Here is a 13,383-nt window from a genome sequence, read left to right as displayed (position 1 = left end):
TTCCAGTGCCCACACAGCAGCCCACAAATGACCATAACTCCAGAGCAAATGTATTAGACACCCTCTTCTGGCCTCCATAGGCATCAAGCATGTACACGGTGTACAAATATACATGTACACAAAACATCCATACACATAAAAGAAAAAAAATAAAAAGTTGAAAACTTAATGGATGTGTACGAGGTAGTTTAATCACATCTGCTCCTAATTTTCCTCCTCCATCTTTTCCTGGCCATTCCTTCCCTGTATCTCCCTTCTTTTTTCAATTATTTGCTTGACCCACTGAATAAGCTGCAATATTGCCACAACACTGGCAGTGTGTGTGTGTGTGTGTGTGTGTGTGTGTGTGTGTGTGTGTGTGTGTTTATGTGTCTGTTGGTGGCTGAACATGGAGCCTTATGATTGCATAGTGAGAACTTTCTGGAGCCATTTCCCTAGGCCTTCATCAAACACTCCAAATATCAGTTACTCAAAAACCTTTTGTTAGTCTTTTTCTTTTTTGTTTGCCAGACACATTTGTTCTTATAATAATTTACACGACAAACGCATATGAAGTCGAGCATCATGTGCCAAGCTCTACAGTTATTTCTGGTTTCATCATGAAGAAAACAAAGCATTATCAATTTCATACTGCCACAAACAGATTGGAGGGAAGTCAGTAGAAAACGAGAGCTGGGATTAAGGTACCCTTAACTTGTGGAACTGAATTTCTGAAAGAGGAGATATGGAGACCTGTCTATAAAGTAGATGTAAAAGGAGGCTTTGCTTCCCATTGCAGCAAGCATCAAGAGCAGACTCTGAAATAGCACTCACTCTGTGTATAAGAAACTGTTTTTTTACTGAGGCAGTAGGAAACAGTTGGGTAGTGTGGACAGAGCTGCGTCTGGAAATGTAAAGAAATGCAGAGCAACATCAATCACTCAAGAGAGTCATGATGAAGATGAAGTTGGATTCGTACTCTGTAAGACAAATGTATAAAACTCCCAGTCATATAGAGAAGACATTATCTCCTAACAGATATCCTAGTAGTTTGCTTTTATAACCTTTTCACCTGGTCACACAAGACCTAAATAATGACAATACCTGTTGGCATTCCATTATGGATGGGGGACAAACTCACAAGGCTCCACAGGTAAATGAAGAGCTACCGGCAATGCATGACTTCATCTTTTGCCTTTATTGATCCAGATCTGTCTATGGCACCTAGTGACTCATATGAAGAAGACTGTAAACTTAGGCATAAAGAGTGAAAGATAAAATCATAAAATCTATGGCACATGAACTCTTTTTTTTCCTTTTTAAAAGTGATTTTTAAAAGACTAGAAATAGCCGGGCGGTGGTGGCGCACGCCTTTAATCCCAGCACTCGGGAGGCAGAAGCAGGCGGATCTCTGTGAGTTCGAGGCCAGCCTGGACTACCAAGTGAGTCCCAGGAAAGGCGCAAAGCTACACAGAGAAACCCTGTCTCAAAAAACAAAAACAAACAAACAAACAAACAAACAAACAAAAAAAAAGACTATATATATATATATATATATATATATATATATATATATATATATATATATCCTGACTGTAGTTTCCCCTTTCTCTTCTCTCCTCCCTGACCCTCCCCACTACTTCTCCTTGCCATCCCATCCACTCCTGCATTTCTATTCAGAAAGGGGTTATCAACAAAGCATGGCATATCAAGTTGCAGTAAGATTAGGTACCTCCCCTCATATTAAAGCTGGACAAGGAGACCCAGTTTCCAAAAGAGTCTGAGGCAGCCCCTGCTCCCCCTGTTAGGAGTCCCACAAGAAGACCAAGCTACACAACTGTAACGTATATGCAGAGGGCCTGGGTCAGCCCTATGCAGCCTCCTATGTTGTCAGTTCAGCATCTTTGGGCCCCTTTCATTTCAGGTTAGTTGATTCTGTGGGTTTTCTTGGGGTGTCCTTGGCCCATCTGGCTCCTACAATCTTTCCTCCCCATCTTCCACAGGATTTACAGAGCTCCAGCTAATTTTTGGCTCTGAGTCTCTTTATCTGTTTCCATCAGTTGCTGAATGAAGCCTCTCTGATGACAAATGGACTAGGCACCAAGCTCTGAACATAGCACAATATCTTTAGGCATTATATTCACTTCTTTTTTTTGCCAGCCATATTTTATTCTTTCCTAGGTCTCTTGGCTATCCATCCTCTGGGTCATGGCACTCCAGTCAGTGTCAGGGTAGAGCTCCTTCTTCTGGCCTAGCTCTCAGGCTGAACCAGTCATTGGTTGGCCATTCCCACAATTTCTGTGCAACCTTTATGCAGGGCAAATTCTAAGTTAAAAGTTATGTGACTGGGCTGGTATCCCAATGCCTCCACTTTAACTCTTGCCTGGTTATAGGAGATAGCCAGTTCATGATACCAGCTCCTATTGCTAAGAGACCATGTAGATTCCTGGGAATTTACATCACACTAGATTTCTTCCTCACCCTACAATGGGCCCCATTTCCATCCTTCTCTTCCATTACTCTCCCTGCTCTATCCTCTCCGCCTGATTTCTCCTATTCCCATTCCCAGCCAACCCCAGTACAGTGAAGAAATGTATTTCCCCTTCCCAGGGATATGCAGGCATCCCGCCTTGAGACCTCCTTTTTACTTAGCTTCTTTGCTTGTGGGACACATGAACTTTTTAAGGCAGGGAGGAGAAAAGAACACTTTAAGGAAGAGTGATTGATTATCAGAGAAGCAAGTGGGAACCAAGAGTAAATGCTGTTGAGAAAGTCATTAATAGAGACAATTTAAAGGGATTTGTATCAAGAAATTAAATACTATCAAGCAAGCAGGAAAACATAAGGAACACCATTCTTTCTTGGGAGAAGAATTAAGTTTAGCAGAATCAGTACTGAGGAAACTAGAGGAAGATGTGTGTCGACTTAAAATTGTCCAAGGGTAATACTGAGTGCAGAGAAGACTAATATTCCAATTAAGGAAAGCTCTGATGGAGTCACTGTGGAAATATAGCAGAGTGTAGTGAAACTCCAATTCTTCCAGGGGTGGTGTAGACAGTGGAAAGAGAATTGGAGTTCAGCCTTAATCCAAGAAGCAAACTACAAGAAGAAGTTGTATAATCCTACAGAATTTCCATTATTATTATTATTATTATTATTACTAATATTATTATTTATTATTATTATCCTTACAAAACTCACTTGATTATTCTCCAGTGAGGCACTTAGACAATTACCTCCCTTAAATTAAGTGACAAAGCTTTGTGGGTGATAAAGGATTTCCTAGAAGATGTGTGTTGAAATTGAACACATTTTAAATGGAAAAACAAGGATGTCAGGATGTGAATGATCTTGCTACTCACACTGTAGCTGTTCAAGTTACCTTAGAGTTTTGAGTAGTGATATGTGAAAAATCCCATGTCAATAATATTATCTTAAATAGTATTGAAGTTAATGTGAAAAACTGAGTTATCCTTCTATTCAATATATTCTGGTGACTTTGCCCTTTCACTATTAAGCTGAAGAAATGTGAGAACAATATTCGGGAAATTTCACTTTTCATCAGTTATTTTGCTCAGTGATTTTCACATGAATTAATTTATAAATGACTTCTTGGAGATCTTGACTATTTATACCTGCATCATAGACTTGATGTGACCAAGGCAAAGGTTTCAATGACTTACCAAAATTTTGTCAATTGTGAGAAACAAGAATCCTCAATCTAACTTAGAGTCATAGCACATGACACAAAATTTATGTCCTCAAATCATCACAGCGTCTGGAAGTTCAGATAGAGTCAGATTTATTCAAGAACAGTTATTTTCTGTGTGTGGCTTCTTATGTGGATTTTTCTAGCCATGTGTCCTTCAAAGTGTTGAAAGAACTTCATATACTTCAGCCATTTGCACACCAGTATTCATAGTGAGGAAGCCTCTGGTAGCAGGTTCCAACAAGCCTCTTCACGTTTGACCAACTTGAAATGTGATACATTCACAACACTTAAACAATCAATGTTAGCCAGGAAAAGGAGGCGAGGAGTTCTGTTAATTTATACTTGACCTTATTGACTTTGCCAGATTCAGTTTGGGAAAGGGTAATGTAAATACTAATATAGGAATTACTACATGAGCAGTTTACAATATTAGGTAAGGTTCATGTTGGGGATATAAATTTATCTGTGGAAACTACCCTATTACTTTAGCAATGTTTGGGAATATAAATTGGTCTATAAAATTTCATTATTATTTTAGTAATGTTTGAAAGATGATATATGTATTTAATTAATAGACTCCAGGATTCAAACTTTTTGACTTTTGGTCTACACACACACACACACACACACACACACACACACACACACACACGCATATATAAATGCACTATTTATTATACATTTTAAACATAATAATTTAGATGCATATAACTGAACAGGACAATGGATAAATGCCTGATAGATGGATACCCCATCTAACACTTGTCATGTTTAAGCAATCTAATCAAATAAAAACAATCATGTTATAAATGTTTGTTGGTACTAAATAAACTCTAAATTATCCTATTTCTTTAGATCTGTTTGAATTAAAAGTAATTGCAGGGTTCTATTAGGAATATGATGCCACATTGAAAATAAATGCAAGGGATATTGGATTCTGAGAGCCACTGAGTAAATGCATTACAATCTCACACATTTTATCATAATTTCTGTTGAATTTCTTAACAGATCTGTGAAAACACTTTCAAATTGTATTAGATATGAAAGAGGAAGCACTGTGCCATAACCATAAATTGGAGTTCAGTGAGCTTGTGCAGGAAACATTTCCATTTGCATTGGTATTCATGGAATAGAATTCTTGGCATACAGATATGAGATGAAGTGCTTATAAAAAAATGGATTCACTTATCCATCAATGTAATACTTGATCAAGAGGTGTAAATATGTATAGTCTAAAATGTTTAGTTCATATGCAGTGAGAGATTTTATGACTTCAAAGTGCTTCTGCGTCCTTGCACCAAATAAAGAATTATGACTCAATGTCACACCATTAATGGTACTGAGGTTACTCTGGGGCCAGGAGGAATTTTGTCAGGATAAGCAGCAAGAAAAGAGAAACTGATCCTACAATTGTAGTCAAAGGGACTTACTTTGCATCCTGGGGGGTTCTAATGGGAGATGTCTTTTCCAGTCTATTTTAATAGTTTTGATTATTTCAGACAGATTTAATTAATGAACAAATTCTACAGCATCTTTAAAAACATATTTTCTGATGGGAATAGATGCAGAGACCCATAGCCAAAATATTAGGTGGAGCTTAGGGAATCCTGCAGAAGAGGGGGGGAACATTGTAGGATCCAGAGGGTTCAAGGACACCACAAGAAAACACAGAATCAACAAACCTGGGATCATTGGTTTCACAGAGATTGCATGGACACCCAGGGAGCCTGCATGGGACTGACCTAGGCACTCTGTATACATGTTACAGTTGTATGGCTTGGCCATCTTGTGGGACTCCTAACGGTGGGAGCAGGGGATTGTCTATGACTCTTTTTCTAGCTTTTGGGATCCTATTCCTCATACTGGGTTGCCTTGGCCATCCTTAATTCAAGAAGAGGTGCCTAATCTTACTGCAACTTGATATGCCGTGTTTTCTTGATATCCATGTGAGGCCTGCCCTTTTCTGAAGAGAAATGAAGGAGGAGTGGATGGGAGGGTGGAGGGGAAATTGATGAAGGGACTTGGAGGAGAGGAGGGAAGGGAATCTGCAGTTGAGATGTAAATAATAATTTTTTTTTAAGAAAGGGACTTGGTTTCTTCTAGAAATCAAGGCTCAAAGCACATTCTGGTATAGGGGACAGAAAGATTGCAAGAGTCAGAGGAACAGGAAGAATGCTAAGAGACTGTACTCTCTGGTGGCTACAGGAAACTACACCCATGACATGTCAACAACATGGCTCTCTAAACAAGACATGAACAGTTCAAAAACCAGTTGACATTTCAGTTGTGGATTGGGAAAATCTCATGAAGACCCATGTCTAGATGAAGAGCTATAGATAATGACCAGCTATGGAGGGGGATTAATTCCTTCCCCCAGGATGAACCCCCTGTGTGGTGATCCAAGGAATAGTCAGACCTGGAAACAGACAGATTCATCAAGTAGTATTTGTATGTTAATCAATTTACATGTCTATGTAACAATGAATGGTAAAAGAATTTCAGAGAGAGAAAGGTCTGACTGGGGAAGGATAAGAGAAAGAGAGAAGAGAGGGATAGTGAAGTGATGAAATTATATTTTAATTGAATTAAGAAAAATGAATGCAGTGGTGGCACGCACCTTTAATACCAGCACTCAGAAGGCAGAGACAGGCAGATCTCTGTGAGTTCGAGGCCAGCCTGGCCTACAGAGCAAGATCCAGGACAGGCACCAAAACTACACAAAGAAACACTGTCTTGAAAACAAAACAAAAAGAGAGAGAGAAAGAAATGCAAAAAAGGTTCATTATGTGAATTTTTGTATTTTAATATGTATGAAAAATATATCCACAAATCACCTTTTTAATCATCCATAGGAGCATAATATCCAAATTAGTTTTTTAATATTAACAAGTGGATGATAAGAACATGACTCATACTAGTGTTGAAATTTTTGTACTTAATACCCAATGAGTGATGTGTTTATATAGTTTTGTTGTTTTTAACAAACACTTAAATAGTACCTATTTTTATTGTATGATAAAGTCTATTGAAATTTGTTGTATTTGCTCATGTATTATTATTAAAAATAAGTTATTTTTTCTGACTTTAGACAAAAAAAGAAAAGCAGAGATAAATGTGTACCACATCACATTAATATTACTAAAGCTAGCAATCATACCTGGGATTATGGAATATGGTATATAATGACATGGTATAGAGTCTCTACCAGCTGGTTGATTGGAAGACTATGTGGAAGGGGTCTACTCAGCTTTGTCTGTGTATCAATTGTGGTTTCTGAGGTTATGAATTGAGAGCTAACACAAGAGCAGTAACTGAACTGTCTGAAGCAAAGTTCTAGAACTGCATTCTCAAGATAGAGAGAATACCAGAAGATGCTTATGAGTTAAAGAAATATGAATATACCAAGACTGATGGGTTATAAAGTAGTGGATGGGTGATCTTGGCTAGAAACAGACAAAGAAGGGCTCACTGATATAACACGATGCTGGGAAGCTGATGGGAAATACAGTTTTCTCCAGGTAGCATGTTAATGACGACAGCAAGGACACACAGCATGAAAGACTCCTCACAAACAGTAAGGGAGTGAGAGCAAGTATTGTATAGTCTCTGGTAGCATGGTTGGAATCTATCCCAAAGGCACAGTAGAGAAAGCTGAGTTGAGATATTATCCATTAGGTATACAAATAGACTAAAGGGCTGTTTTGTTTTGTTTTGCTTTTAAGTTTAACTTATTTTTAATAGAAAGTGACATAACTTTTGTTTATTGAATGAGAGACCACGTGTCTGTGTAAAAGAAGGTAGAGGGAAAAGTAGGTGAGAAGAGTTTAAGAGTTGATGTTTTGAGAAAAATCAGGATGCTAACCTGTCAAGGCAGTTACAGGATGGTTCCATAAAAAGACAGCATTCAATGAAAAGGTGTTTCTTTATATCAGTAAAACCTGAAAAAGGACTTGCACAAGTTCCAATTTAGACACTAAGTAATACTGATAGTAATAAAGATATTGATAATGATGGCTAGGACTAGGTATTGCAGTTTCTTGGCATTGTCTACAATTCCCCTATAAAAGGTTACTGTAACATACTTTTCCCCTGTTCATATGTCTTGAAATCCCAAAAATCATCTCAGTGATAAGTACATACTATTGAAATTCTAAAACATTATTTCTTTATCTAAATAGTGTATTTTTTTGAAAGTACAGATAGAAGGGTGATTGGTCCCTCTGCCCTGACAGTTCACTGTGTGTTTGGTGCTTGTGCTGTATCCCCCAGTTAGCCAAGATAGCTCGTTCAATATAGTAATTTGGATGTATGTGGTATTCACTATTTACAAGAAATATTAAGTTACATATACATTTCTCTGTATGAATATATATGTGTGTTTATTTATATTAAATATGTGTATTTTACATATTGGAAATGTCTACAGATTATAACATGACTTAGTGAAGAATTTTGTTATAATTTGTAATATCTTGTCTTTTTTTCTTTATTCTAAACTAAGAATAGTAGTATTGAACAAGGTATTTGGAAGAGATAGTTTTAAAGTTCTTATAAAATAATACACACACACACACACACACACACACACACACATATATATATATATATATATTTATGAAGGTATAACAGTAAAAACTGTCCTGCTTTCCTTAGTACCTAAATCTATGCACAATTCTCAAAAACCAAGAAAAGGAATAAATATTTTGGTTTGGCTATAATGATTTGCTATGCCCCAAACCTATGAGGAATTAGGCCCGGAGACCAAAAGGTCCTCTCCTACTCTTGGACAGTGCAACTATTTCTGATCATTTTTGCTTTCTTGGTTTCTTTAATATTATTTTCTAATTAAAGGATTCCTAATGGTCAGAGGCCATTGTTGATTTGTAAATTGAAGTTACATATCACTTAACAGCCTCTAAACATTTTAGCTTCTCTATTGATATTTTAATCATGAAAGTCAAGCTTCCACAGTGAGCAGCTGAGCTTGTATAAATGGTACCTGATGTTTTCTTTGGTATGTAAATCAATGAAGATATTATGGTGCCTTTCAGTTCAATGATCAATGTACTGGAAACCAGCATAGTTTTAAATTGTATGTGATATATGCATCATTTACAATAACAACTCTATGGTTGCCTACATTTTAAAGTTCATTCACATTTTTATATTTTATGTACATACACTCATTAAACAGGAAGCATAATTTCATGCATAAAGTTGCAAATATTAGTGGAATTCAAAGAGAGTTCTCATACATGTTCCATTTGATGATAAAATCAAGTTAAATATAATTATTTTAGTCATCTCAAATGTTTGTCACTTCTATACCTTAAAAATTTAATAAAACTTTTGTCTAGTCTTTTGAAATCTGAAGCACATTGTTTTATTATGATTATCTTGCTCTGCAATAGTGCACCAGAACTTATTTTCTCCATGTAACTGGAAGTCAGGAAGCACTGATCAAACTTCACCCCCTCTCTCTACATCCCCAAGCCTCTTGTAAATTCCCTTAAATTTTCAGCTTCTAAGAAGTCTATTAGTTTAGATCACACATGTATGTGAAGTCATTTGGTATTTGTCTTTCTTCAAATGTCTTATTCCTTATTAATACAAGGAACTCTGAGACTTTGTGTTCCTTCAAACACAAGGATTCCAGTATTTTACATAGCTTCTTGGTATCACACTGTGTTTATGTACTATATTACATTCTTCCAATTATTAGTGAATGGCTACTTAGTTCCAATTCTTGGCTCACGGCAGTAGGGCTTTCTTGCCTCCACAGTGTGGATGCCTCTTCAATATTTTCTTTTATATTTGTACCCACTCACATAGACTTACTAGATCATAATACTCCTTTTTATTTACATTTAAAAAATAAATCTTGTATCGTTAAAATGAAATAATGTTAACATTATTGCCGGTGGCTTGCAAGGGTTCTCCTTATTTTGCCAACTTTGTTCAGTCTTTATGATAACATCCTTGGTGAGTTGAGGGTAAGCATTGTCTCTTGGACTTGAAACTACCCAGTTATTCTGCTTAAGTAATTGTTGGGTGCAAAGCATACTCAAAGCATGCATAGAAAAGTCAAATACGACTTTCACCCTTGTAAAGGAAAGTGACACTGTGTTATTTTGCAGGTGCCTACGTGCTCCAGGTCAAGGCCACCGATGCAGATGACCCCACCTATGGGAACAGTGCCAGAGTTGTCTACAGCATTCTTCAGGGTCAACCTTATTTCTCCATTGATCCCAAGACAGGTAAAGCTTTAATTTGGTACAAACTTATCACTCAAGTAATTCAACTTTAAAGAAGTCTTGGAATCAAACATCATCTCTTCCAATATAGCAGTAAAGAATCAGTGAGCTATCATTTGACAAAACAGAAACCATCTTTCATGACTGAGGGAGATGTTTTCTTTTGCTGAGTAAATAAATTAATATTTTCTGAGATTTGTGTAAATATAAATGTTTGCACCTGTATTTAAAAGGTCCGACATTGTTAGCTAGGAGTCTTTTTTTAAAAATTTTAAATATAAACTTTTACTCATCAGTCTAAAAACACATTTTCATTTATTGGTTCATGTCAGATTTCTAGATTGTATTCAGTTTTATTGTTCAGCCATGACTCAGAAGCATCTGTAATTTCTTTTGTTATCTGTGTAAGTATTATAGAGGGTTGGTTTTGAGAAACATGCAACATATGCTTGCTGTGAGGGAAGTTCATCCCTTGGAATCTTGTTGTACCAAGGACATTGTTTATATTAGAATTGTTCTTTATAAGCAGACACATTTTTTATGGGTTTTTGTTTGTTTGTTTGGTGGGTTGGATTTGTTTTGTTTTCTTTTGAACAAATCTATAAATAAATTTTAGATTTCAAAACCAGCTCTAATGTAGGTAGCATAATAAGGGTTTGAATGTATACACATGGCCAATTTTATGTTTCCTTTCTTTATTCATTCCTTCTCTCTTCTTTTTCATTTTGTGGTGAGAGAAATCAGTCCTGGGGGGCCTATATTAAGTAAGTCAGCATCCACAATTGAGCCAGGGCTCCAGGTTTTGGTGCTATTTGAATGAAATGAAGTTTTCTGTTCAGACTAAATGTTGAGTTTCTTTAAGGAGACAGCCACTCTGACCACCACAAGTCACAGCTAAAGAGGAACTTCAGAATAGCATTTATTAAATAAATTCTTAATTGTAACTTAGTATAAAAATCCTCCCATATACTTCTCCTCATTCTTTTCCAAATTTATTGCTTCCTTTTCTACTAAAATGTTTTTATATGAATATGTAAACATATAAATGCATATGTAGATCTCATCCATTTCTCTGTCATTGGGCAACCCCTGTGTCTTTCTTAGGGTCCTCTTTACTAGGTAGCCTCACTGGAGTTGTGAGTAGCATTCTAGTCATCCTTTGCTTTACATCTAGTATCCACCTATGAGTGAGTACATACCATGTTTGTCTTTATGAGTCTGGGTTACCTCACTCAGAATGATTTTTTTCTTGTTTCATCCATTTGCCTGCTAACCTCAGGACATGAGTGGGGGTAATGAAGGGCAAGGGTAAGGGGAAAGAGAGCTTAGGGGAGTGGGAGATCCCAGCTGGATCAAGAGCAGAGAGGGAGAACAAGGAAAAAGAGATCATGATAAATGAAGACCCTATGGGAATAGGAAGAAACAAAGTGCTAGAGAGGTCCCCAGAAATACACAAAGATGACTCCACAATAGACTACTGGCAAAGGTCGAGAGAAAGCCCGAATTGACCTACTCTACTGATCGGATGGCCAAACACCCTAACTATCGTGACAGAACTCTCATCCAATGACTGATGGAAGCAGATCAGAGATCCACAGCCAGGCCCCAGGTGGAGCTCCAGGAGTCCAATTGGTGAGAGAGGGGAGGGATTATATGAGCAAGAGATATTGAGACCATGATTGGAAAAAGCACAGGGACAAACAGCCAAACTAGTGGAAACACATAAAATATGAACCAATAGCTGAGGAGCCCCCATTGAACTGGAGCAGGCCCTCTGGATAAGTGAGACAGTCAATTAGCTTGAACTATTTAGGAGGCCCCGAGGCAGTTTGACTGGAACCTGTTCTTGATGCATGCATGACCTGGCTTTTTGGAACCTAGGGCCTATGCTGGGACACTTTGCTCAGCCTAGGTGAAGGGAGGAGGGGACTGGACCTGCCTCAACTGAATCTGCCAGGCTGTGTTGAATCCCCAGGGGAGTCCTTGCCTTGAAGGAGGTGGGAATGGGGGGGGGTGGATTGGGGGGAGGGGAGGCAGGAGGAGGGAGGACAGGGGAATCCGTGGCTGATATGTAAAATTAAATTAATAAAAAAAAGAAGGCAGAGAAAAATAAAAATAATGCATATGTATTCCTAAATATAATCTACTCATGTCCGTATAGTGTTCTTGTATGTGTGTTATCAGGCTGATCATTTGGTACTGGACAACCATTAGGTGTGTTCTTCCCTGGGCAGAACCACCTTTCTCCTGACTTTCCTCATTCTTTATGTAAAGTTGAAAACCCTTTGGCTTCCTCCTATCTACTTTGGTGTTTCCATTGGTATCATCCTTGTTCAAATGAAGAACTTAAATTTATGTCTTCTAGTAAATTCATTATATTTTAGTTTATTTGCTTTGAAAATTTCAAGCACACATATAAGATGCTTTGATCAATTCCAAATATGTGAATTCTCAATGAATAAATTTTTAGAAAAATATTTTTTAGTTAGTATATTTCATTTGGTGTGTAGGGTGTGTGTGTGGGTGTGTGTGTGTGTGTGCGTGCAAGTGTGTGTGCATGCACATAACACACTGTGTCTGGAAGTCAGTGAAAAGTTTGTGGGCATAAGTTGGTTCTCTTCTTATGAACTGTAATGCTCAGGGATTAAACTAACATCATCAGCCTTGACAGAAGGCAGTTTAATCCTGTAAGTCTTTTCACTAGTCCACTTTAAAACATATTTTAAGAAAGGTATATGAACTGAAGAAGATCTAGAAAGGGTTACTTTCTCTCAGTTGGACAGTGTTGGAAATTAAAAACCAGAATGCCTAATGCTTAAATGATTGTGTGCTGTAGAAATAATATTTACAAGTTATTTATTCAAAAAATAGGAGAGAAAATAGAGGAAATAGAGAGAGATATACAGGAATATTGTTTTTAAAAAGATGCTGAGCCAGGCAGTAGTGGCACAAGCTTTTAATCCCAGCACTCTGGAGGCAGAGGCAGGAGGATCTCTCTGAGTTTGAGACCAGCCTGGGCTACAGAGTGAGTTCTAGAAAAGACTCCAAAGCTATACAAAGAAACCCTGTCTCGACTCCCCTCCCCCTAAAAAAAAAGTTGCTGAAATTTAACTAAGGGGAAAATCACACATATTTGTAGACAAAGACAAAAAGTGAAAAGTTGGAGAGGAAAAAGTTTCAGGAAGTTCTTTTTGAAGGTAAAGTTCAAAAAGTTCCTCGGAAACAGAATAGGTAGACTATACAGCCTGACAATGAAGCAAACTTGTGTGAATCTTTCCTGTCTTCTCATGGAATCCCTGTGTGCTGTATCTTCTTATAGATTTATAGGTCTGTTCCAACTTTGCCTTAATGAAAACCGTGACCACAAATGAAAGCACTGATGTTATCTGTTGCTTAACTTCTTTTCTTCCCTAAGGAACACCCTGCAGAGATACAAAG

At 37.4% G+C, this 13,383-nt stretch overlaps 1 protein-coding gene across 3 annotated transcripts in view; it reads left to right on the top strand.

Annotated features, from left to right (window-relative positions):
• Positions 1 to 13,383, top strand: part of Cdh12 (cadherin 12) — a 993,285-nt gene that overhangs the window by 893,278 nt on the left and 86,624 nt on the right. For all 3 annotated transcript variants that reach the window (XM_076551719.1, XM_076551718.1, XM_042261391.2), the window contains exon 6: positions 9,829 to 9,948. In XM_076551719.1, the coding sequence (XP_076407834.1) occupies positions 9,829 to 9,948 (120 nt within the window). The remainder of the gene's footprint in view (positions 1 to 9,828; positions 9,949 to 13,383) is intronic.

The sequence above is a fragment of the Peromyscus maniculatus genome, chromosome 15 (assembly GCF_049852395.1).
Source record: "Peromyscus maniculatus bairdii isolate BWxNUB_F1_BW_parent chromosome 15, HU_Pman_BW_mat_3.1, whole genome shotgun sequence".
NCBI classification, from domain to species: domain Eukaryota; kingdom Metazoa; phylum Chordata; class Mammalia; order Rodentia; family Cricetidae; genus Peromyscus; species Peromyscus maniculatus.
This window is presented reverse-complemented; position numbering and strand designations above follow the sequence as displayed.